This window comes from Eretmochelys imbricata, chromosome 18 (genome assembly GCF_965152235.1).
Source record: "Eretmochelys imbricata isolate rEreImb1 chromosome 18, rEreImb1.hap1, whole genome shotgun sequence".
Lineage (NCBI taxonomy): Eukaryota > Metazoa > Chordata > Testudines > Cheloniidae > Eretmochelys > Eretmochelys imbricata.
The window spans coordinates 15,196,135-15,222,536 of NC_135589.1; the positions used below are offsets into that span (position 1 = coordinate 15,196,135).

The 26,402-nt window shown below is 52.1% G+C and overlaps 1 protein-coding gene across 1 annotated transcript in view; it reads left to right on the forward strand.

Annotated features, from left to right (window-relative positions):
• AGRN (agrin) overlaps positions 1-26,402 on the forward strand; it is a 221,439-nt gene that overhangs the window by 64,182 nt on the left and 130,855 nt on the right. Inside the window, exon 3 of the mRNA XM_077837287.1 lies at positions 24,856-24,876. Within this exon, the coding sequence (XP_077693413.1) occupies positions 24,856-24,876 (21 nt within the window). The remainder of the gene's footprint in view (positions 1-24,855; positions 24,877-26,402) is intronic.

Consider the following 26,402-nt stretch of genomic DNA (forward strand, 5'->3'; position numbering starts at 1 on the left):
GTTTGAAGCGGGGTTAAGAATTCCTCTCACTGGAACAGGCGAGGATAGGTAGGTGAACCTGAGTCAGAGATTTCATCTCTGTTACTTGAATTGCAATGAGATGGGCATATTTCCTCCCACCCCACCCCCAAAAGTCCCTGATGCTGGCTTCCTTCTGGGAGGGGAGTGTTGCCTAGTGGTGTTTAAAGGAAGGTATTGTGAGTTAGATCACTGGAGGATTCTGTTCCCAGTTCTGCCACTCATTTGGTGGGTAGCTGAGGGCGAGTCCCTTTGTCCTTCTGTGCCTCAGTTTCCCTGTCTGCATAAATGTGGCTAGTTATGCCCCTCACCTTGGCAGGGGAATTGGGATGGGTGTGGAGACTCACTGAATACCTGTAAACGCTTTGAAACTCGTTCAGCATTTTCCTCCAACTTGCTCTGAGCTGTTGTGGTGATTTTTAGTATGTGCAAGTATAGTGGGTCGTGAATCGGCTGCACTCTGTTGCCTTCTTTGCAATCTCTGGAGTTTCTTCAGCCTGATTCCAGTCCCTTGAGAGACACCCCCTGCGAAAGGGTGCCAGAGAAATAAGCACTGCATAGACTGCTTTCTACTGCATGGGGGGAATTTGCAGTGTCCCTTGAGAAATGGAAGTGGGCTGTGATGGGTATAAGGGGGCTTCCCTGTGGAGGCTGCTGGGTGCAGTGGGCTCTGTGGGTCTCTGCCATCCAGGCTTACTCAGCCTGTGCTTAATTCAGACCCGGCCTGAAGGAGATCCTGGGTGGCCGGGTCAGATAGCAGCAATCAAAGGGCCTGCACCCCTCTCCCCACTCCTGCACATCAGTAGCTGTGCTGTGGGCCACGTGTGGCAAATAGACCTGAGACTGACTGAACAGGGAGCTTCTCTCTCCCTCCTTCGCCTGTTTGCATCTTGTTTGACCCTATCTGCTCTGGGCTGGAGGCTTCAACAGAGACAGGCTTAAAGGGGGTCCAAGGCTTAAAGAAAAATTAGCATGGAAAATCTTGCTAGGTTAGGAGTGAACAGCCTTCTCCTAGCTCTCTTCTTCGCCCTTGAGCATACACATCCCTTCACCATTGTGTGCAGCATGAGAATCCCCTGGCTGACCTCCTTTTGGCCCTGGCTTGGTTCCTAATACATATAGCTTGAGAAACACTTGGGATGAAGGCTGCTAGGATGGGTCTGTCTTATCTGGCTGCATGTGTGGAATTGAAGAAGTGGCACAGGATTTTGGGGTGCCTTTTCAGAGGGGACCTGCCTTTTCAGGAAGTGCTGAGCACAACTCGGGGGTGTCAAGTCGAGCACCCAAAAACCACTAACTGCTTTTGAAAATCATGGCCTTATGCAGAAAGTGCAGTTTGCTTAATGTTTGTAAGCAGTCCATTGCCCAGGAAGGGTTGGGTCTGGAGTGTGGTACCCCAGCATTAAGCTACCTCAGCTAGACAGTGATTTCTGATCTCTTGACATGAGTCCAGCTGTCAGGGACAGTTAAAATCTCTCTTGTGTCTGGGTTTAGGCAGAAGGGTGGATCGGGCCCTTTCTCCCAGCGTTGTGGAGCTGGTAACTGGTGGCTTTAGTTTAATCTGTGTGGCAACGCTCGCCTTGAGAACGGGAGTAGCTCCATGCCGATCCTTTCAGGTGCGGCGAGATGCAAGTGTATTTTTGTGGGGAGGGAGGTGTAGGAGTCTGAATTCAGTCCTCAACATTTGTGTGAATCTGAGAGATCAATGAGCCAGAGCAAGTGACTATGCGCTAGGCCGCCCAGTACGGGCCAGTGTACCCTGCCCTGCGCTGCACTCTCCCATTATTCCATGACAGGGGTGGATTAGTTGCATGTGGGGTTACATGGGACTATCCCGAGCCCCCAGTTAACTGGGGTTCACATCCTGCTTGGGGCTGGGCTCTGCAAAGATGAAAGGCTCATGCATTTAACTCACTGCTCTGCCAGCTTGGTTCCCCCGGGCCCCCATGCAGAGTTAATTCCTGATGTAGGGGAGAGGAGGGAAGTGAGCAGAAACTGGGCCACTTCTGGAGTGCATTGTGTGCACCCAGCTCTGGGCTTGCCTTTGCTGGCATTCATCCGCCTTGGCTTCCGGGAGGCGCTGAGCAGGCTGTCAGCAGCCTTACGGGGCGCAGGGGATTGTGCTGTCTTCTGCATTGCTGATAATGCTTATCTCGCTCTCCCTGGTGTCTCTAGAGATCCCGGTTCTTTCATCGGTTTTTATCCAGGCCCTTTGCTTTGTCTCATGGGGGCTTTGAGCAGTGGTGTTTCCCTGCTGCACACTTGGGAGGGAGAGAGGATCTTTTGCAGGTCAATTGAGCAATTAGTTTGGCCGATTTGCCATTGGGGCTTCCGGTTTCCAGTAGGCGAGTGGATGTGTGTGCTTAGTGTGGCTAACTCGCATAATTCCCTCCTATCCCTCTCTTCTTGAGGGAGGTGCTGGGGGGGAGGAAATAAGATTGTAAAAAGACTGACTACCATGATGACCCTTACTTTAGCTCTCTGGAGCGGTGAGCTGGCCTATGCCTCTGATCTCTCATCGTTTCCACCGATGCCAGCCTGTCTCCCCTGACTCGTGTCTTCAGGTTCCTGCGTTGAGTGACCGCCGCGCCCCCACCTTCTACTGTGTGGCTTCTGTCCTGCTAGAATGAGCTCTCTGGGCCAGGGTCACTCTAGACCGCAAGCCCTCGGCAGTGCAGGGCTGGTGGTGGTGGTAACGAGGAACATGCTGGCTTACCGTGTCCCTTTCACCCGTCCTGCCCCTCTCTGACTTGGATGTCCTGGATCCTTTCCGTGCAGATCCCACCCAGATCTCTCAAGTTTTTTATTCTAGTGAACGAGGCCATGCGAAATAACTACCCAGGAAGGGGCATGGCAGAGCAGGTCTGCAGGGTGGGTGTATGGGGAAGGGCGTGGTCCGAGCTCCAGTCTAACCAGGCCTTCTTGTTCTGTTTCTCTTGCATGTGCTGCCTTCCTCGCCGCGATTCTGGTTTCTTCACCCACAGGTAAGAATGGGATTTGTCTTCCTTTTTTGGAATTTAAGGGATGGGCGCCTGCATGGCCTCCTGATTCCTGACGCAGAGAAGGGGGCTCAAGGGGAGGGCCTTGCCATGCCCCAGGGGAAGCATGTGCTCACACGTGCTTTTGGACCAGACTCTTTCTGGACTGTCCCTGGCCTCACCGGTGGCTTGGCGGTGGGGTCTGAGATTCACGTCCTTCCTGGGGTGAAGGGGGAGCCCAAGTGCAGGGCTGGGTGAATGTGGAGGGGTGCACGGGAGGGGATGGAAAAGAAAGTCCATTCCATGTGTCCACTGTAATGAAGCCAAATTGTTCCCCGCCCCCCCAGTCCCTTCTACCCCCACTCTCCTCCCTATTTTGCTGGAGGTTTGTGACAAGAGAATGGAGGTTGTGTAGAAGTCGGTCGTGATTGTGCTCTAAGCCACGTTCTGGCCAGAGTAACCCTGTGGCTGGATTCCTGGGGCACAGCGCAGGGTCTGGAGCATGGAGATGAAACCAGCTGGCACTCTTCAGCTATAGAGACCCATCCAGGTCTGAAGAGGGGAGCCCTGCGTTCACACCAGCTTGGCTGGTCTGTGCTGGAGACTAGAATTACAGCCATGCGCTGGGTGTTCCTGGAACGTGGCTGCTAGCGGGTGCAAGGAGAGTGGTGCTGGGGGGGCGCAGGCGTGCTCTGACTCCGGTGCTGGTTATGTGGTTAGGTGTCCCGGGCTGCGTATGGGGGCAATTACCCCATTGCCACGTGGCATTGGCAAGCAGCACTGTGGGGGCCAATTGTGGAACTGCGTGCCCACGGGGTGGGTACCTGCCATTCTGCTGTCCCATAAACGTGCATCTGCAATTACGTGATCCAAATCTCCATGGTGAGGCGGCACAGATCTGACCAGTACTGGCTGTCTTGGGCCAATCCGCGGCTATTCAAGGCTGGGGCATCTACGCCCCTTTAGAAGTGCAGAGGCATTTCCTAGGACCCCTGCTGTGGAGCTCCCGCATGGCAGACCATAGGTCCTGTGCTGCATTCTTGGTTGTAGGCTGGGGGTGTGCAAACCAGTTGGGATAAAACAGCTTAACCAAGCTGTGACCTGCAGATGGGCTGGAACCTCTTTCTTGGTTGGATGTAAAGCCTGGTAACTCTTTTCCTATGAGCGGGCTCTTGCCCTGCGGGATTCTTTCCCGGAGCAGGTGCAGAAGCCCTGAAATTCTGCAGCAGACCCAGCTTGGTTCTGGCCCTGTCGCAGGCAAAGATGAATTGGGCTTGGGAGCTTCCCAACTCAATTCGGGAGACTCGAGGTTCAGATGAGAGCCAGGGCAAGAAGTCCTAAGAGCAAGTAGGACTCTGGCTGGGTTCTGGAATGTTTAGAGATGGAGCCTAAACAGAAGCCCCCGGGGTCCAAGACCCTGAATGTGGAGGCTTTCAGAATAAGGCTCCGAATGTAGCAGCTGGGGCCCAGCTAGCTAGCAGGGAGCCTAAGGTAATTTAAGGCTTTGGGTGGGGAACGTGCTTAGAGAGAGGGCACCAATCCGGGGGGGGGGGCAGGCTTTTTTGGCGGAGCCTCGCTCTGAGATTTTCAGGCTTCCCTGATCCCAAATGTGAACGCAAGGTCCCAGCGACCTGCTGTGAGCTGGAACAGTCGAGCTTCACCCCTGGCTGAGCTGGCAGCTTGGGCTGTCTGCCCTGAATCTCCAGGCTTGTTGCACGCATATCCCCACCCTCCATATCGTTATCCCTGACAAAGAGCCGAGACTTGGGTGGGAGGAAGCGATCACTTGTGGAGACTGATGTCCCGCGTGTAAAATACCGGGGCAGCATGTTCTAACCCAGCCCCCGCAAACTGATTTTCCCAGCTGCAACGATCTAACCAGATCTTCAGACTACATGACCAGCTTTGCTGGGCAAACAAATCCCAAGCCGTTCATGATTTGCCCTGGGCAACAGGCTAAGGGCCCCTTCCCTGCCTCCTCCCCATCCCCATCCCCTTTCAGGGATCCTTTGGCTTTCACAGCCTGTTTCCCTTTGGATTAATGACCCTTTTTGCTTACGCTATTTTGCAGCTGGAGACTGAATGTTGTGGAGTGGAATCCTGACATCTCCCTCTTGAATTATGCTCTGCCCTTAAATGTACCTATCAAGTATCATCAATCCTTGGTCACTTCCCACTCCTGTCCTGGACCTGGCTGGTCTAGTGCCAGATGACAGCTGGCGGTGAGAAGTGGGTTGAGCTCTCTTCCCTAGCAGAGCACATGCTCTCTTGGCTGTAACAGTTCAGGGACCTGGCTGGCCTTTATGGAAGGGGGAAGATATGTTTTAGGAGTCGAGTTGCTGTGTTGAAATTCAGCACCCAGGCGAAACTGAAGCATACCCGGATTAATGCTCAGTCCACGTTTCTGTGGGTATGTGCGCTTGTGGGTGTGAAGGGGCGAGAGAGAGGCTGGCATTTGGGGCAGCACCCCATACAACGGGACTTTGATCCTGACTGGGGCCTTTGGGCAACATCAGAATTAAATAATATAGGGAGCTGGTCCTGAGAGGTGACAAGGGCTTGTAAATCCCATGGACTTCCCTGGGTTGGGGTTGAGATGGGAGAACCATTTGTCTGGAGACTCAAGTCCCAGGCTCTTAACTTTCTCCTCCCTGACCCCACCTTCACCCCTGAGGTCTTCCTGAAGGATGAAGTGGATTAGCCTCTCTGCCTGTCCCAGGAGGTGTGACTCCTCTGCTCAGTGCTATGGTTACCATGGAGGAGGGGTAGTCAAGTGTGTGCATGGAAAAATGAATGGCTGATGCTAGTCCAGCTTGTAGGACTCTGTCTGTCCATAAGTGCCTATCCCTTCCTTTGCCAACAAATAAAGTGTCACCTTGCATTAAAAGGACAGAGTGAGGTTAACCATCCAACTTTATCAATGAGTGAGAACATTGTTTTTACTTTCCCTTTTGGAACAGCTGTATGGCATTTACTAGGGTTGAAACCAGTAGGATCCTATTGCAGCTACTTGAAAGCTACAGGGTCAGATTCTCAGCTGGTATAAATTGCCATAGCTCCCCTGGAGTGCACTGATTTACCCCAGCAGAGAATCCGATTAAATTTAGATCCTGTTCTAGGCTGGTTGTTTTTAAACCATCTTGTAGAATGCAACAGCAGAGAGAGAACGTTTTCTATAGGGTGGCTCAAAATGTTTGAAATATCTGTTAAATTCTATAGGACTTTTCCACAAGGGTTGGTTTAACAACTACAGCATTTCATGTTTCTAAAAAACCGTTCAGCTTTCACTGTTTTGTGGTCTTGCTGTTTTCATTGCTTCTAGAGGGGTTCACTTTTTTAGATTCTCAAGCCCTAACTGAAAGCTAGAACATTCTGCTTTGCAAATAGGGCAAGGGAGCAGATGTGAACGTGTCTAAAAAAACCAATCCAGATCCAAGACAACGTAAAAATATCTTTAAATATTTCACAGAAACACTTCCATTTGTCGCTGATTTTTTTTTCTCCGCTGATTGATTTTTTTTCAAATCCTTACTTGACTCAACTTCTCCCCTTCATAAAAAGATGGACTGTGTGAGTTAATGGCTAGAGCAAACAAAGCCAACTGATATGAAACCTCTTATCCGCTTTCGGTGAAAACAGTGCACTTGCCAAGAACTGGATTCCCTTCCCAGTATTTCATATGAGTCATTCCACTCTTCATATACCCAATACCATAATTCCTAGTGTCATCAGGTCTCCTCTAGATCAGAAATTCCTACAACGTTGGTGTTGCCATATCCGATCAGCAAATGGTCCAGTGCAACCCAGTGCATGTCTGGAAGTGACCAGCTGAGATGCTTTAGTGGAAGGTGCAAGAAACCCAGTAGACAACTCTGAAGTACCCTGTGTCAAGGAAAAACTGCTTCTTACTCAGCATCATTTAGGGGTTGGGTTATGCCTGAAACATGAAGTTCTGTATCCCTTCTATCCTCTAAGGACCTTATTATCTACAGTCTGTGAAATGTAATGCATGCCAGTGGCGCTATATAAATATTGACTAGAATTAGCATGGGATGGAGGAAACTTTAACCCAATGGTGTAAAGCAGGAGTCGGACTGGTTACCTCTCCAGCTTGGCTCCGGAGTTGATTATTTTGCTATGCTCCTGCAGTGGGTTGGATCTGGGGGCAGGGATGCATAAAGGGAATCAGTAGGATTTGAATTATTTGAAGTGGAATTGGGCGATCGTGAGATCGTGCTGCCGTACGAATGGAATTGAGTTGGAGTAGCAGGGGATGGAGTGATGAGGAATGGCTGGGGCGGAGCTGGCGGGGGAGGAATAGTTGGGGAGTGTTGTTGTAGGGTCCCCATCAAGACACTGAGAACAAGTTCTCTTTAGCCAGGGAGAATGGAGTTAAATGTTTTACAGCCAAGACAGCTGCCTGCCCTACCCGGGACTCCAGCAATGACAATTCTCCAAAGGGAGAGAGCATGAATTTTAATGAAATCTTGAAAGACTTTAAATTTTCATGTTAACTTCAATTATTCAGGACAGTTGAAAAGCAACTTTAAAGCATCATACCAAGAAAGGAAAATACCAGGCTGGTTTGGGTTTTAGATTAATTGAGTTTGCATTTTGTTTTGCTGCAGTAAAACAAAGATCTTTTAAAGACACTGAGAAGTCAGTTATTCCAGCCTGAGGCAGTGATAAGGGGGTGGGGGGCAGGGAATGGCTTAAGCCCTGGTTGGGAGGAAAAAGGGGCCTGGTGGCTGAGATGTGGGGGAGAGGATAAACAGTAGCACAATGGGGGTAAAACTGTGGCATCGGGGAGGGCTCTGGAGTGTAGGAGGTGGATCTCCACAGCCGAAGGCACTGCGGTGCGGTCTTCATTGCAGATATCGCTTGAGGCGGGAAATGGGAGGCAGTTCTGTATTCTCGTGGCCGCGTGTTTTCATTGCAGATGCCTCAGGTTAGCAAAAGGAAAGACAACCAAACTCCTGCTCTGCCATATGCCTCGTGGGGTGGCACAGCTGTGGCCCGACTGAGGGGGGTTGATGTCTGAGCCCCAACTGTGTTAGCAAGTATCAGGGGGTAGCCGTGTTAATCTGTATCCACAAAAACAACAAGGAGTCTGGTGGCACCTTAAAGACTAACAGATTTATTTGGGCAATGCAGAAGTGGGTTTTTTACGCATGAAAGCTTATGCCCAAATAAATCTGTTAGTCTTTTAGGTGCCACCGGACTCCTTGTTGTTTTTTGTGTTAGCAAGGAAAATTGTGATTCACAGCGAGTTAATTTTCTGGCGAGGACACAGCCAGTGGGTTCAGGCAGTGTTGATCCAGGCTGCGATCCCGAAGGATAGGCCTGCGAGGATGAGCAAACGTTCTAAGTTGCAAACAAAGGTGTGGGGAGCGTCTACATTAGACAAACGTTAATTATCTCCAGTTAATTGGCAATCCAGCTAACCCAAGGTAAGAGTCTAGTGAAGACATTCCCTACATGGAAGCCCTTGTTAATGCGGGAAAGATCCAGGTCTGTGATACAGCCTTCTGCTGGTGTGGGGGGGTGAAGAGGTCTGATCTTTGCCTCACAGAATTCTCTTAGTGTAGATGCAACTATACCAGCAAAACTGTTACCACTTGACTACACTGCAGAGCCTTGGATGGGTGGTATAGCTAAGCTGACATAGCCCTGTAGTGGCGATGCAGCATAGGCAAACAGAAGGCCATCTTCTGATGGCATAGTTGCACCACCTCCCTGAACAACCTTAGCTATTCTGACAGAAATATTCTTCTGCCTGCATATTTTTGGGTATCTACATATTTTTGGGTATCTACCAGGGGTTATGTCCGCTAGTGTCATGCCCTGGGGGTCTTGATCCCCCGCCAGGAACCCTGCAAGCCATGTTGTTCATGCTCCAACCCTCCACCCGATGTTGGCTAGAACCAGAGCTCCTAGAAGCCCATCTCCAAGAGGAGGCTTCAGAGCTCCCGATTGGCTCATTTCCCCTACTTACACCAGAAGAAAGGGAACAGGAAATGCCTCTTGAACTGGGCTGCATCCTGCTTGGGACTGCTCACCCAGTGCTATCTGCTCTTGTCTCCTGGTCCTAATCTCCTGGTTTCCTGACTCGCCCTGATTCCTGGTGTCTGAATCTCAGCCCTGACCTCAGTTCTGGAACTCCTGGATCTGAACCCCGGCTGGTATGGAGTCTCGTTAACCGCAACGCCCAGCCGCTTGTGTCCCAACCCTGACAGCTAGGAGGTGGGTTCCCCCCCTCCGACTCCTAGCTGACATAGCTATGCCGGCCAAGCTTTGTAGTGTAGACCAGGCCTCAGTGTCACTCGTGGAGGGGCAGTTGTACTATCCTGGTACAAACCAGCTTTGCCAGTACAGCTGCATCCACACTAGGAGCAGTTTGTTGGCAAAGCACTCCTAGCATAAACATGGCCAAAGTTTTGGCCACTTTATACCAGTGTAATTATACTGGTGTTTAGTTTAAAATGTTACACTGGTAGAACTCCCCCTGTGGACACTCTTGTTCCAGAATAAAAGTGGGTTTTTTTGTTTTTTTTTTTGGTTTAGCTTAAACCCCTTCCAAAGAGACCTAAGTTAAAGCAAAAGAAAAAGCTGCTCTTGGTCCAGAAAAGGAGTGTCCGCACGTGGAATCGCTAGCTCTGTTTAAATTCACACCTTAGCTTCTACCAGGATAACTTTCCTGGGTAGGCAAGCTGCGAGAAGGGGAATTCCTCCACCTGCCTGAGGGAAAGCCCAGCGCGGCGTGGATTGCGCAGAGCTCCCACCCCTGATAAGAAGGGCAAGCACTCACCGTCCACCCCCCATTCCCAACCTCCCGAGCAGGGGAGGACAGATTGGTTTTGGATCCAAACTTTGTTGCTCTGGCTCCTTAAGCTGTAAGTTCCTTTGGGGCAGGAATTGCGGGTGTGTATGCTGTGTCACGCTTGAGTATAATGGGATCCTAATTCTTGATTTTTGGGGGCCCTAGGCACCTCCTCAGCACCTGCTGCTGATAATCTCAGTCTTGAATACTAGGGCTTAGTTCTGACCTTATGCTGGTCTAATGCTGTGGACTTTGCCAGAGCTACTCCTGACTCTCACCTGCGTGAGAGTCCAAATCGGCCTCATTTGTCTCGAGGTAGGACCTGTGCCCGAGGCTGTTGGGGCAGCCAGCCCTCGTACTAAGTGTGATGGAAGCAGACGGACTGGACCATGCTGAGGAGGTACCGGAGTGAGCGTGCTTGTGAGGCCAATCCTGTACCCTCCCAAAAAAAGCAGCCTCCGAGTTAGGGTGCGCCCAGACCACAACACATTGCCAGTCCCCATGACTGGTACCGAAGCGTCTGACTAGACTGGTGAGGACGGAAAGGCTAGATGCTTGGTGGTCGCACATCCCATCGGGCTACAGCACCAGGCAAAAGCATCAGAGTGAAACTCTCCAACCATCTACTGGTGATTCCTAGGCTGGAGTCGAGCTTCGTTGCGCGTTTTGTAGCCCTTTGCCAAGTCTCTCATCCACCCCTACACCACCACCAAGTAACCACAGGCCCTGGTCCTGGGTTTTGAAGAGCCCCTGCTTCCCCACTGACCTCCAGTGGGAGCTGCCAGTGCTCAGCACCGCTCAGGATCAAGCCAGCTGGACAGATGGTTGGACCCTGTGAGAACTCATTCCAAAGAGAAACTCCACTGGGAAAGTAAACAAACACTCTGGCAAGCTTCAGCAAGGAAACAGGCACATAGAGGGCTGGAAGAGTGCAGGGTATCGTATCTGTCTGTCTACTCAATGCATTTGTTTTCCTGCATGGATTTGGGGGAATCTCTACAGTTCAGGTCTCGTTCTTTTGTACCCTACTGCTGGGCCCCATGTGAAAATGTACCTAGCACTTGGGAGTGTACCCTTCCCCAGCTCTACCCTCCATGAGATACTCTGTGGCCCTGATCCTGCCAGGTCCTGAGCACCCTCTGTTCCCACTGACTTCAGTGGCTCAGCGTGTTGCAGGATGGGGGCCTTTGTTTGCAGCGGCATTTGGAGAGCGCTGTTGTACATCTCTCTGTGCCTGGGGAGCTGGCTAACTGTCACCAGCATGGAACAAGAACCTCTCTCCTCTGAGCCCTGCACGGCTCTTCGAGTTCACCTCTTGCTAGGCCCCGGGCATCTCTCTGCAGTTCCGTTTCCGAGCCCTGCGCAGGCGGCTGCTCAGCAGCCTTCCAGGGCATACCACTGGTGCAGAGAGGCTCCGTGGCCCAGACGTGCCTTTTCTTCCCACTGCTGAGAGCTGCCAGGCCTGGCCATCTTCCCAGAAAGCTGTGCTCTTTTAGAACATAAGCAGCTATTGTCTTAGGCCCGGAGACTTTGTGATCTGAGCTTTGCCGGAGTTGGGAGGGGAGAAGGATACTCTGTGCAAAAAAGGGCTGTTGGGAAAGGGGCTCGCGGGATAAGAGCGACTCAGTCTCTTAATTATATTAGCTTCAGCCAAAATGCTGCTGCGGCTCCTCCCTCCAGGCTTGAGTCACCCTTTCCCTCTCCCCGGTAGCTATTTAAGGAGATGGTTGTACTTGGCCTGTCTCTGCTGAAGAGCGGGGTCTTTGTTAAGGAGGACGGGAAGGAACTCGGAGGACAGAATTGTGATTTTGCAATAGTCTCCTGTCCCGAAAAGAGCCCCAGCTGACACTTGCGGTTCATGAGTGTTCGGGTGCTGTGACGACAGGTGCTTTGGAATGGGGGATGATACTGGCAATGCAGGGTGTGTCTGTCTCCCCATCCCTTTGTGGCTAGAGGATGAAATCTGAGCCCCTTCACAGTGGGGTGCTGTTGTGCATGATGGGTAGATGCCCCTCTTTGTTGCATGCTTTAGCCTGTGTTTTGAATCTGATAGATTGATTGATTTTGCTTTCCTGCTGCTTGTCCTCTCTGCCTGACTTCTCAGGGCAGGTTGGCGAGCTGGAGCTAGCGATGCGATTGGAGCAGCACCCAAACGGCTCGGCATGGCTGCCCCGCTTCCCTGTGTTCTGTATCGTAGAAATGAAACGTGGATCGCTGACAGGCTTGCAAACCTGAACCTCAGCACGCTGAGCTCAGGCCTGGGTTTAGAGCCAAGAAGCTTATTGCTGTTGGATTGCATTAGGGTCATACCTAGGAGTCCCAGTCATGGAGCCAGGCTCCACTGCGCAAGGTGCTGTATGAACATAGAGCAAAAAATGGTCCCTGCCCCAAAAAGCTTACAGCAGAAGGATCAGATTGGACAACATGTGGAGACAGATGTCGGAGCTCAAGGAAACAATGAGGCGTTATTGACCGTGGTCTCAGCACACTGGATGCCAGACCACTGTCCTCAAGCAGCGCTCTCTGCTCCCACTGAGTTTTCAAGGTTTCTTCAAAGCCAGAGCTGGGTAGGATATGGGAAAGGAGTAGCACGATGACTTTATCACAGAGACAGGCTGAGCCTCTCTGTACTAGACAGAGTAATTTCTTTTTAATGAACAAAGTTAAATGACATCACAAGAACAAAGAGACCACTAATGAAATTTAAAAGATGGAAAATTCCAAACAGATGTAAGCATTTCTTTATTTGCACAGGGTGTAAGCTGACTGTGGAACTCATGGACACAGGAAGTTGTTGCAGCCAAGAACTTGGCATGATTCAGGAAGAGATTGGACACTTACAGGGACCATAACAGGGGTCAAAAAAGAGCTAGATAAGTTCATGGAGGGTAGGTCCATTAATGGCTATTAGCCAGGATGGGCAGGGATGGTGTCCCTAGCCTCTGTTTGCCAGGAGCTGGGAATGGGCAACGGGATGGATCACTTGGTGATTACCTGCTCTGTTCATTCCCTCTGGGGCACCTGGCATCAGCCATGGTCTGAAGACAGGATACTGGGATAGATGGACCTTTGGTCTGACCCAGTAGGGCCATTCTTATGCTTTTAACATGATTATCCAGAGTTATTAATTATAATAAATGTTGGGAGGGACCTCAACCTCTGTTTTCCAGGAAATAAGCCAAGTTCTACCTATTTGGGTACGTCTACACGGGGATAAGACCCGCAGCATGGCTGCAGCTGGCCTAGGTGAGCTGACTCTGGCTGCGGGGCTGAAGATGGCTGTGTAGCTATTTGGGCATGGTGGACTCTCCACACTTTCAGGGTCCGAGAGCTGGAGTGTCTATACAGCAGGTTTTCCATCCCGTAGCCCAAGTCCCGTGAGCTTGAGTCAACTGACCCATGCCAGCTCAGTTTGCAGGGAGGTACCAGCTGTCCCACTGAGCCCAACGCGCCACCTTTCCCCTTCTGAAGCAACAGCTGCCTGAAAGACATTCATGAGAACCAGAGCTAGAGGAGTGTTCCCACGAACCAGCAGCCCGGCCCTGCTAAACGACCTGCTCCTGCCCCCCTGAAGTGAATGGGCGCTTTGCCATTGACTTCCATGTATGATGGGCTCAGTTGTGCCGGACCGGAGACCTAATGAAAATGACTCCCCGTTCCTACAGGATCCTTTAAAAGAGAGATGCAATGGGGGGGCGGGGGGGAAGAAGGGTGTCTTGTATGTAAAAACCAACCTCTCACTGGTAGAAGGGAGCATGGGAGGGGAGGCCGTTGTTAAGCTATTTCACGAGTCATTTAGCTGTGAGGCCAGGCGTTTGGAAGGCTTGGAGTTGCTGTTTCAGCCTAATCCGGCAGAGCAGTGATCCTCTGCTGCTCGCTGGGCCGCCGCCCGCTTTCGTTGCAGCCTGAGTAAACTTTCCGTGGCTTCAGTGAAAATTTTAGTGTAACAGAGGTTCTGCCTCCGCTTCCCTTTCCCCAACCCCCGGCAGCTTCTTGGTGGTGGTGGCACTGAAGGGAAACCTCAAATCCTCGCAAAGCAATTACTACTAACGAGACACTTCCTGCACGTCTGGTTTCAATTCTGGCCATGCTGAAGGCTGCTCTACAGCGTGGAGGGAGCTGGGGGCGCAGAAATGTCCTCTTCTCCTCCTCTTCCAGAAGGGAGTCAGGTTCCTTATTAGCATGCAGCATCCATGCCAATCAGGAGTGATTAATTAACACTTTAAATTGCACCCCCGGGGAGGGGGAGTTGATTTTTATGCCGTGGCAATTATTGAATGTTGATCACATGCCCATTGATTGATATGTGTGTTAAAGAGCGTAATGTGCGTAATTGGTAGGTAATTTACAAGAGCAAGTGCAGCTGGATGCCTTCGACTTAAGAAAATGTGTGCATTAAATGTTGACTGCAAAGAAAATGGAGAGGGTGTTTTTAAATTTCTTAGTGCTGGTTTGGCGTCTCTGGAAACTCTCCAGTTAGTCGCAGCCCGGACAGTGGCCCGATTGGTTTTCCTAGCCCGTTTGCCCCGACCCTGGCCCTGAGAGGAGCACCTCTGGGATATCTGGGATACCTCTCTGCTGAGGTTGGAGTCCATCCAGAACAGTCTCCTTGTTGGCTGTGATCTGGACTCTCTGCTCTAGAACACAACCCCCAGCTTGCCTGCCATGGCCCACCCAACAGTTAGGTCACCAGTGACTTGGGATTTTCAAAGGCGTTTAAGGGAGGTAACTGCCCAATGAATTTCAGTGGGCGTTTAGCGTCTTTCTCTTAGACTCCTTCGACGATCCTGGCCTTGGCCTCGATTTGAGCCCTTGACCTAGAGTGAGATGGCTCAGGTTCTAGTTAGCTGATCTTTTAAGCCATCAGGTGCTGGAGCCCTGTCTATACTACAACCACCCCTTTTGCAGTGAGTTAAAGCCCCTTGTTTTTCTAGCATAGACTGCAGCCTTTGAGGAGGATGCAGTGAGGTGCGAGGGTCAGGAGGGCAGAGGGATTTTAGGGACCCCATGTTGCTTTGTTGCCCTTTGAGCTCCCTGAGCAGGCATTGGAAGCTGAGTGCTCTGGGCTAGTTCCTAACAAGTGAAACACCTGGCTGCAGCCTTGGGAGGGATTCTTCACTAATCAATATTGACTGGAAGTTGAATGCCACAAAGATCTTCCTGGTCTTTCTCCATCCCCCTTGACCTTTCCTATTGACAGGAGCATGAGGAGAAACTGACTTCTGGGCTCTTGTGTGAGGAGCTCTGAACAGAGGAGGGTGGTGGTGGTGGTATCTTGTATTGAGCAGAAATGGGAGCAAGGTCTGGGTTTAATGTCTAATTCTCTCCCCACCCGCCAGCGGACTATGTCTAGAATCTCCATTGATGTGATTCGTTCCATCCTTTGTCATGACAAGTGCAGGTTTACATCTGATGACGTTCAATTTCTGGAGCTTCCAAGGGCGCGATCTTTTAAAGAGCGTAACTGGGATCCCTCTCCATCCACGCCCCTCCCCTGATGGCTCCCTGTCTCTGTTTCTAAAACCTCCTGAAGTCCAGCTGGCTGGCTGCATTCTCCAGGGAGTGCCCTCTCCCTTACGCCACTTTTCTAATTAGCCTGTCTCCTAAGTGCCGGAGGAGCCAGTGTGACGGGTAGCAGAAGCTGTCGTGCGTTGGCTGAGAGTTGTGATGGCCTCCTTCGCAAGCAGGTCCCTTTTGGTTTGTTTTTAATTTCACTTTTTGAATGAGTTTTTAAAGGACTGAAGCTGTTTGGCTTCCTTCAGGCTCTTAACACGCACCTCTGCCCTCTAGCTTCACTGCCTTACAGCCACCTGGGCATAGAAAGGGGTGGGAGGGAAGCAGGTAACTTCTTATTTGTACCGTGGTAGCATCTAGCAACCCCAGTCCCGGATCAGGACCCTAGCCTGCTAGGTGCTGTACAAACGGAGAACCAAAATACGGACCCTGCCCCCAAAGGACTGGGTGTGGTGTTTTTTCAGTGGCTGCTCTCTTGACCTTTTTTAAAATCTCTTCCTGGCTCAGATGTTTCAACCTGCCCTGCCTTTGCATTCTAGGGTTGTTACTGCTCGCCTCTGAATTTTAGACTGGGCTGGGCCGCTCCCCTGGAGGAAGGCAGAAGAAATCAGGCTCTGATTACCGCCCCCCCCCCCCCGTTCGATCCAATGGCCCCTCTTTGTGGGACCCCCGGCTGCTCTGGCCCTGCCACCACTCGTCCTTTGCCAGCCTGCCGGGGCTTGCCTCCAGGTGGGTTGGGGAAAGCGACTGTAGTCGGAGGTGGGAGACCCTCTGGTGGGCCTGGCCTTCTGTTAGCACGATGTGGTAAAGGCTGGGCCCTGTTCTGCATTGTTAAGTTGCTTCAGGGATCTCTACGGAGCACAAGAAAAACCCCGTGGCAGTGAGTCTTGGAGCCCTAGGCCACTGACTCAGGCTGGTGATGCGGGGCTGCAAACTGGAGACGCTTGGGCTGGAGCGCAGGTTCTGAAATGCTCCCCGCTGCCGGATTTCAGCTGAACCCTGGCCCTGAGACTCAGTGCTGCAGTGTTTGCTTGCTGTGTAGATGTACCCTTCGATCCTGGCTGCTTGGAGCCTGTTTTTCAACAGCCCAGCCAGCATGGCTTGGCCTAATGGACTCTGGCAAGTCGTCCTGCGCCCATGCTATCTAGGATGATGCAGCCTTCTGCTGACTTGCTACCGCTCCGCCGTTTGCCTGGGTGCTGCTAAATCCAGCCCAGGCTCTGGTTGATGAGTTTGGAGACTGGGGGGGACCTAGGAGTGGGAAGATTCCTTTTAAGAAGCACTGGGGTAGAGGAAGGCTTCGAAGGGGGGAGTGAGAGCGGAGGTCAGGCCTAGCTCCTCTTTGAAGCGGAGTACATGGCCTGTTGGTACAGTGGCTGTTCAGAGCATGGTCCCCCCAGTGTGGGAGCGAATGAGCTTTTCAGGGGCTCCTTGAAGATAGCTCCTTCTTGTACCTCTCCACGGGGACCCCAGCCTCCTTCAGTGGCACCTGGATGGTGCTGAGGGGTTTAGCCCCCTGCTCACTGTTGTTTTTTCTACAGCGTTAAGTTTCAATGGTCCCATCAGTGGTTCAGTAGCCAAGGGCATCAGGTAGCCTGCCTTTATGCAGTTCTTCTCCGGAATCTCTATCCTAGGATCTCAAAGCTCTGTACGGACCTTAGCCGAGACTTGCCAGCTCCCTGTGGGTAGGGGGCTTGGCAAAATTCGATTTTGACTTTTTCATAATGTTGAAATTTATTTTTAAGCATTTTTTGATTTTAAATTTTCCCTGCTCTGGGAAGATCGGACAATGGAGGTTTCAGACCATAATTATTTACGGACAGCAGAGCTTGAGATTAAAAAAATTTAAAGCTTTATAGCTGTTAAAACACACATTATCAACGTCATACGTCCAAATATACCAAGTAAACATCCTTAAATCAAACCCTCTGCTCTCAAACATTTTTCTGGCTTGGCCCACCTGTACATTTCTATTACTGATGGAAATATTTTGTGTGTGTGTGTGTATATATATATATATATATACACGGTGAAACCGATGTTTGCCAACATTTACTGATTAAAAATCTAATCCTTCTGAGCCTAGAGACTTAGGTTTGGTAATTGGAGCTGGTAGGATAAAGCGTGGGAAGGAGAAGACATTAAAATCCATTAATGAAATGATTTGTGGGATCAATTATTTGAGCAGTTCTAATGGTAACAGGCTGGCTAGTGTCTGGTTACTGCTACCTCTCTTCTGCGGGGAATCAGAGTTGCTCTGCACGTAGACACTCTGCCGCTAGTGACGATCCTCCTCTCGTTCAAGTGGTGGGGGGCCTATGGTGGTTTTTCAGCAGGACTCTTTGGGTTCGAACCCTGCTGTTGCTGGGATATTCCAAGTGCCTTGGTGTTCAGCACAGCGATAAGTGTGAAATCCTACGTGGCCACCAACTTGACGTGAGCTCCATTTTTACACACGAGGGGAGTTGTCGTAGGCTGTGGCTTACCCAAGGGTCTGGATTTGATACAGATGCTAGCCCAGGTGAGCTGCCATTGCCCTAGGGAAGGTCAACCCTGCGCATTCATCTGACCATGTCCCCTGAGGCGTAGCACCTACCTTGGCTCGCTGTCCTGCAATGAGACCCCCCCCAAAAACCACATGCTTCTCCTCTCTCCACAGTGTGGAACTGCTCAAAGTCAATACATCTGACCTTGAAACAGAAGCACTTCTCTCTCATTTAAAATATATATTGAAACAAAACTCACTTTTCCCCTCCCTCCCCCCTTGATGATGGCAGCTGCTCTATTGAGCCACAGTGTGATAAAAGGAAAATCAAAGCAAAGTTAAATCTGTCGGAGTTGAAAGCTAGCGCAGGCTTTTGGGCTATTTGCCTCAATTGCACTTTTGTTCTAAAAATGAAGCGTGAGAGAGAAATCCCACAAAACCCTGTGTCATTTCCCTGACCGTTGTGAAGGAGGCGGAGGGCAGGGCTGTGTCGAGACCAACGGGCGATGCCGTGACCCCCCCAGGCCGCAGCGTGTGGGAGTGCGGCAATGCAGTCCCGATGGGTTTCCGGCAGGCGCGTGGGCAGACTGCTACCTCTCAAGATGTGAAGTGAGGGTGGCCGCCCCTGAAGAGCAGAGCAGCCTGAGCTTTCTTCAGCTTGGAAGCCATAATGAGGCAGAGAAGCCTTCTGGTAAATGTGGGGGTCAGCGGGTTCTATCCTGTAGCGGCTACTCTGTCCCAGATGGAGCCGCTTGCAAATACAGGGTCGCCAGGCTGCCTGTTCTTTTCATCCACCCGTGAACTATTTGCATAAGCTCGGGCTCCCATCAGCGAGTTCTTTCCTGCCTGCAAGCCATTGATATTTTATATTGCAGTAGTAGCCGGAGAAAGGATGGTCCAAGAGTTAAGGCCTAGAACTTGGGAGGCCAGGGTTCAATTCCCCGCTCCGCACAGGAGGTCTGTTGACCTTGGGCAAGTCACTTAGCTGCTCTGTGCCTCAGTTTCCCCACGTGAGACAATCCCTGTTAAAGATTCTGCGATGCTGAGTTACTGTGGTGAGAGGTGCCATAGAAACTCCTAAGAGAAAGCAGGATCAGGGGCTCCGCAGTGCCAAGTGGTGCTGCGTAGAGACACAGCAGCACCTGCCCCAAAGAGCTCGCCCTAGTTAGGCATAAACGCCACCGCCTACTGTAGCCCCGTGTCTGTCTCTTGTGCTCTCCTTGCTCCAGTGCAGGGTTGTTCCGTGCTCTCCCTCAGGCCTGCCGTCTTGCGATTAAGCTGCTCGCTTGCACAAAGGCAGCGCATGAAGCCGCGGTAATAGCCCGTGTCCTTCCAGCTCCCCGTGTGGATACTTGCCCCTGAAATGCAGCCACCCCTTTGGTGGAACACCTCTCCAGGCAATAAGAAAGGGCACCCCTTTCTCAAGAACCAGGGCCGGATTAAAAGCCTCGCCCCGGTGCGTGCTCTAACATCCGAGGGTTTAACTTGGATAGAGGCGGGAGAGTGGGATTTTATACGGGACCACGGGTCAATCCTTCCCCCAGCCCTGCGGTTCTAGACATTAAACTTCCCTTCCTGGAGAGGGCTGCAGCTCTGTAGGCTGTGGAAGTTCATCATGTATCTCTTTGTTGTGGCTTCTCTCTCCCCTCCAGACGCTCCGAAGGGAGCTATTGTTACGGGCCCAATGAGCACTGGGTTTTGATATCTGCATATGAAAGCGCCAGTTGCCATGGTGCTGGGCAGGCAGCGATGTGTATTGCCAGGCACAAAGCCCCAGCGGGACCCTAGGGTCCGTTTCTCCCGCTGCCAGCTACCTGAGGCTGCCTGCAGCGGTTCCCCAGGGAAAAGGTGGCTTTCTGGAAGAGCCTTGTGTTAAACTCTCCTGTATCTTTGCCCCCAAGGAGAATGATGAGGCTGCATCATGCTGGCCCAAGAGATGGGGCTTTCATCTTGGGGAATGCGTGGCACCCAGCTTCCAAACCCCTGTGAGTTATCTGAACACCCAGGAAATAGCCTTTTAGAATCACAGCTGGGGCGTGACAGCAGCCCTCCAGGGTGTTCTAGCCACGGACACAACCAAACGCAAAGCTCAGGTGTTTTCGTGGAGGGCTGGAAAATTGTCTAGCGCGTAGGACTCCAGGGTTCTATTCCCAGCTCTCCCACTGGCTTTGTGTGGCCTAGGGTAAGTCACTCAATATCTCCACTGGGTAACCTTGGGGTAAGTCACTTGACCTCCCTGTGCCATCTGTGAAATGGGGCTAATGATACCTTGCAAAGTGCCCTAACCTCTACTCATGGAAAGTACTCGATCAGAGCTAGGGACGATGACCGTGATGATGGATGTTCTTTGCTCAGTGTGTTGGGGAACAGAACTAACTCGGGATCCCAGAGCACTTCGGGATCAGCGGAGGAGAAATGCCGTCTGTGCCAAGGAGTCTTGACATGTAACCAGCTGATACAGCATTGCTGTTGCCTGGCAACCGGCTTGCCTGCTGGTGTAGTATGGGAGCCTGGCTGACTGGGATTGGGTTACAGTGACGTGGCAAAGGTTTGGGGTGCTGGAGAGTCCCCCCCCCCCAATGCAACAAACCAGTTTATTTCCTGATGGTGTTGCACCTATTGGTGAATTTCCGTGTTCTCTCCTCTCTGCAACTTTACAGCCTGGGCCCCAAAGTACTTCAGTTACTTTGCACTCACAGTGCCGGCCATCGGCCTCTGAACCCCTGAAAAAATGACTGCCTGACCCTCACAACTCTCCCGTCTCACCTTGCAAACTCCCAGCTCTTACTTCACTCCCACGGTTCCTTCCCAGGAACTTATTTTCCTCCTGCTTTAAGGCACACACGGCTCCTGGGGCGGGGGTCATGTAGACCATTCGTCCCACTGTGGTACAGTCTTGCACAACTCTGAGTATTCAGTGGGGGGGTCACATCTAGGTTCTTGGGTTAAAATGCTTAAGTGTGTTTTCTCAGTGGTTTGCCTGGGATGTGAGGAAGAAGAAGCCAATAGGGTGCAGCTCTTCCCCCCCCGAGCATGTGGTAAGAATTTCTGTGTCGGAGCCTCATTTTGTCAGCCTGCGATTTCTTTACAGTGGCATTTTTAATGTTTTTTTTGGGGCGGGGCAGCGGGAAGGGGGCCGGGCGGTGCCCAGTCTGTGCCAGTTCCAGGAGTGCCAACTCCCGGTGGCCAATAATCAGGAGGCAGCCCCTCCACTTCCCAAAATCATGTGATTTGCTTTATATGAGGTTTTTGTTTGTTATAAAGAAAGTTGGGTTTTTCTGTGCCTCCTGGTTTGCTTTGAGCCTCGTATGGGGCATTCAGGGCACGTTTTCAGGCTCTTCCCCCTGAGTGTGAAACTTTATTTTTAAATGCAAGGTGAGATCCTCATTTCATCTCAGGACTCCAGGCACTTGGGACTTCAAGAAAGACTCAAAGCATGGTGAGAACTGGCAATGCTCCTGTTGTATTGGTAGCCAGAGGCCTTCCAGCTCCAGGATTGTCAGTCTGACACCTTTCACCAGCTTATTCACCAGTAGTGGGGACGGCTACATTTGGACTAGAAGTGTCATTCTCTCTTTTTTCTTCTGAAGGGGATCTGGTGTCTTTTAAAATGGGTTCCTAAAGATCCCCTGTTCTGGACCTACCTGGGCATTGTAGAGTTCGTGGCTCCATGCGGCTGATTGCTTAAGGCCGCTCCAAATCCTGTTGATAGATGCTCCTCTGATCTTTGTTCTGACCTTCGGTGCAGTCAGGGGGTAGATCTGGACTTTCTTCCTCAGACACCTGCCAGGGAACAGGTGCCCTCCCCATTATTGAAGTGTGTATCTCTAGGATTCTACGAGGTTGCCCATCACAGCAGTATCGTAACCCCTAGGCCCTAATTCCAGTCCATAACTCCCAACACCCCACTCCACCTCCCCAGGCACCTGGTGCTTGGCAAAAGGGGCCAGCTCTGTTATCTCCCTGCCCAGGCAGGTGCCCCTCTCCTGACACTCATTGCTCCTGCAGCCAGTTGTTCTGGGGGAATGGGGAGGATCATAGAAATGTAGGGCTGGAAGAGACCTTGAGAAGTCCAGTCCCCTGTGCTGAGGCAGACCAAGTAAAGCTGGACTTTCCCTGATGGTCGCTCTGCCTGCTTTCTGACACAGTCAAGGTCGCTTGGAGATCTGGCATTCCACTCTCCCCACGGCTGTCTCCAGGGCCTCCCTTCATCGAGGTGGGACGAGTGCTTAGAGCCCAGCTCTTCCCCTTGGGTCATCCTGCAGGGTGCCCAGACCACACAAGGTCCTCCCAGTGCCACCTGAGGTACAGTTTGTGCCCATTCTCCCGTCTCGCAGCAATGCCAGCTCCAAGGTTGGGGCACAGTTTACTGACCCAGGGGGGTGTTTTTTGGTGCTATCTGTTTTTGGGGTGGGGAGGTGTGCAAATGGGGGCATAAGAAGTTGCATGGTTGAATCTGGAGATGGCATGGCACAGGAGGGAAAGCTGGGATGCTCACTAATCTGACACAGATTTTTCGCACACCGGCCTGGGCCAAAGGGCCTTAGTATTTTATCCCCAAATAATCTTGCCACTTTGGGGATATTTTCAACTTTTGTTGCCTCCCTCCTCCCGGAAGCTGCCAAGGCAGTGGGTTGCCAACAGCAAGTCACTTCCTTGGTGTGGGGCCGGCACCAGCCCTCAAAGCTCACTTGGTTTTTCCCCCAGAGTCTTGGCTGGCCAGATTGTCACGTATGGCTTGTGTTCTGCCCCCCATTGTGAGCACCCAGGAGGCTGCAGTCCTCTCCGCCTGAGACTGCCGACCCGCCTCCTGGCTAATTCCCTCCCCCCTTCCCCTTCTTTTTAGCCTAGCTCTTCCCTTCGTTCATTTCCCCCACCCCCCGCCGCCCCATCCATGGTCCAGCATGGTCCATCTTCGCAGCACACTCCCTCCCCAGCCCCACTGAGGAGCTTGGCCCTCCCAGCTGGACTCTGAAATCCATTTGCCCGCAGCTCTCCTTCCAGTCAGACACTGGAAGGCCTGCAGCCTTTCAAAGTCTGGCCTGGGAAAAGCCTGTAAGGAGGATCACACCTTCCGCACTTTATTCTGCTCTTAACCCTTTGGTGGCTGGCGTGCAGCCTCCAGCAGAGGCGAAGCACCATGGGGGCGGGTCGCGGGGATGGGGATAAACAGTGTTACGCAGAGCAGGTGCCCAGTTCTGGATTCTCTTCTGTCCCTCACAGAGAATAGTCAGCCAAGCACCACTTGAAATGTCCTTCCGGCTGGTGATGACGCTCGGAGCCCAGCTGGGTTTTCCAGACCCGAGGCAGAATTTGCAGCTCTGGCAATGAAACTTCCCTCTTGGGGGGCTGTGTTCTTGGTGGTGGGGAATAGTCCTAGCACGCTGCTCTCTGAGTGCTCCCATCGACTTCAGTGGGGCACAAGGCCCCGCCCCAACACAAGTAAGGGCATCCGAATCTGGCCCATAGCTTGTGAAGGGATCCCAGCCACACCTGGGAGTCGCTAATTGAGAGAATTTAATGAGCAAACCAGGGAACTCCCAGGGTGACTTCTGTAAATCACCTTTTGAACTTAGAAGCACACTGTAGGACCACGGGGCATACAAGGGGTTAAGGGGCTTGGGCTGTGTGATATTTTGCAGGATTATTTGCTTTTCTCCTTGGTTTGGAAGAGGGAGAGGCTGGGGCAGTGGGAGATCACTTCCCTAAATGACCCATTTAGTGGTGTCCTTGGAGAGGCGAGATCTGATCTCTCTGGCTTTTGTGGGGCAGAGTGTGAGGGCCCAACTTTCAAAGGTGTGGAGCATCCAGGACCCCAGTCGAAGCTAGTGGCTGCTTGGCATCTTTGAAAGTCAGGCCCTGTGTATTGGCCTAGGCCTTAACAATTGCTGGAGTCGAGCATATAGGTTAAGGGGCATGAAGTCTGCGTCAGAAGCTGGAGATGTGTATCTGCAATAAGGAAGCTGAGTGCACATACCGGGGGAAAGACAGGTGCTGGAGTTCAAGGGATGCAGCCGGTAACTGGAGAGTGCTGTTCAGTGGAGATGCAATGATCTGCGTTTCCCTGGTGCAGAGGAGTTGTGGACGTCCGAGTAGTTTGTGTTTTACCATTGTGTTTTCTTGCACATACAGTCTTGGGTGAGTCCTAGGTTATTTCCCCCCCTCCCCAACCCCCCAGTGCTTTGTCTCATTTTGAATATTGGATGCAATGTTTTGTTTTGTCCTCCGCTTTCTGCATATTTCCCCTGAGGTTTGACCTTCCGTAGGGCAGTGCTGCATACTGGCCTTAGCCAAGCTCACAAGCTAGGTTCTGTACAGACACCTAATAAGAGATGCTCCCTGCCCTGAGCCCAGACCAAGGGCAGGAGGAGAAACAGAAGCACGGAGGGGTGGGATGTGATTTCCCCAAGGAATAGAGTGGGGGTCTGCCGAGTCCCAGTTCAGTACCCTAAACACTGCCTAGCTTTGTATCTTCCATACACACAGGGGGCTTTTTTGGGGTGTCACTCTTCTGATCCCTTCTCTTCCTTCCTAATGTAAGTTCCAACTAGCAGTTCATGGTTCCAACCATGGAGGCTACCCTATATTGGGGTATCAGCTCCCCTCTTTCCTCCCTCCCTCCCTTTTCACTCCTTCCACGTGCTACTCAGTGTTATCTGGGCCTTACCTAGGAATGGAGGATCCATCCCAACGAAACTCAAGCCATCATCCCAGCTATAATGGGGTGCCCCCCAGGGGAGCAGGGTGGGGGCTTGCACCCCTGGAATGGAAATACTATAGGGGCTCCACTGTCACTTAAACTCTCGCAAGCCTGCAGGGAGGCGGAGGTGAGAGCAGGATCCAGATGGGTTGGAGTGGTTGCCACAGGGCCCAGGTTTGGGCTGGGAAAAGGAGAGGGAGCTGCAGTCCCTCAAAGGGGCAGATGGAAGCAGGGCTGCAGGAGAAGAGTGCTTTGTGGGGCTGGGAGAGCTTTGGTCCCACTGTCTGTGCTGCTGTGCTAACTGTTTGTTCTCTCCTTTTTCTCCCCCTGCTTTCTAAAGAACATAGGAGGCTTCTCGCGGGTAAGTGATGGTGTATCATCCTAATGCCGTTCTTCCATCCACCATCAAACCAATCTCCGATAGTCTTCTCCTCCCCCAGCCCCCCATCCACTCCATTTAAGGTTCTGCATCCAACTTGGGATGTGCCTGAGCAATAGGGAGCCTTCCGGAGGTGGGTGCAAGTTTGCCCATTCCTAGGTGGTCTCCTGCTGGCTTTCGGGCGGGCATGCACCTCTGGGGGTCACGACTGCCATTAGATCACAGTTTGAAAGACCGTCTGCCCTTGGATGTTTTCTGGATTGCTCCCATGAGGGTCTGGCTCTTACCTTCTGCTCACTAACTAGCCCACTGGGTGGCCTTCCGGAGCCAGGCTTAAAGCCATTGTCCGTTTAATCTCCTTGCAATGGGCCAACGGCACTGCTCAGCCATCGGAATTGTGCAGACACGGAGCTGTGATCTAAAGAGGTCTGTCACCTAGCCCTCGCCCCAGGTACGACTCCATCCTCACCTTCCCTGGCCTCCCGGGAGAGTAACAGGCCGAGCGGTCTGCCAGCCTACTCTGCATCCCATTCTTCCCTCTTGTGGTGGTGTTTGATTGTCTCCCAGGGGCTGTGTTTCAGTTTCTGGCCGTTCCCTCGCCCAGAAGGCTGGGTTGAAGGGAGCAGGGAGAATTGTGCTGTGTGCATGTGGATTCTTCTGGAGGATTTTCGGGTTACAAGGTCAAAAACAAACACACCAACCTTCAGCCAGACGTTTGATCAGTTCATGTAAACTGGGATGTGTTCCACACAAAGAATTCACCCGCCTGAAACGGGCAGAGCCTCCCGGCATTGGCTTAGTGCGTGCAGCACCCTGTATCCCAGCATTTCAGGCCACCTCCCCGGCTGGGACTTAGATAAGCTGAGAGGGGCAGGGAAGCCGCAGCGCTGGTAGTTTTACACCTCAGCTGGTGTAACTCAGCATGGCCCTCAGCGGAGGATCCGGCCCCTGCTGCCGTGTGTATTTGTAAGGTGGGCCGGCATCTGTGGCATAGCCCTGGCTTGTTAGGGAAGCCAGAACCTGAGCTCCTACAGTAGTGCTGTGTGCAGGGTGCTGCACGGCACGTATGTGTGTCTCTTGCTTTCGATTTCTCACCGTCAGACTCTGGAGCGAATTTCCTCAGTTGGATCCTTGTGACGCTCCTGGGGTTAGATTTGCACAGTCGGAGCCAGCGTCTCTGGGAACTTGCGTGCTGACAGGCAGAGACTGAGGGGAGGCCGGCTGGGACTGCCAGGACGTTGGGTGCTCTGAAATCCCAGCCTGCACTCCCACCTCTTCAAGGGACAGTGCAGTGGTGGCAGGGGGGCAGCTCCTCCCCTTCCTGCAGCATTGGGGAGGGCAAGGGCTCCCTCTCCCCTGGCTCTCAGCCCCGTCTGCTCTTCCTGCTCCCCACGCACTGACTGACTGCACAGGGGAAGGTCGGGGCTCGGCACAAGCTCCCCTCTGAGGTGAGAGGTCTGCTGAAGGCCTCTCCCCAGCTGGCAGGAGCTGGGGATGGCAGAGATATT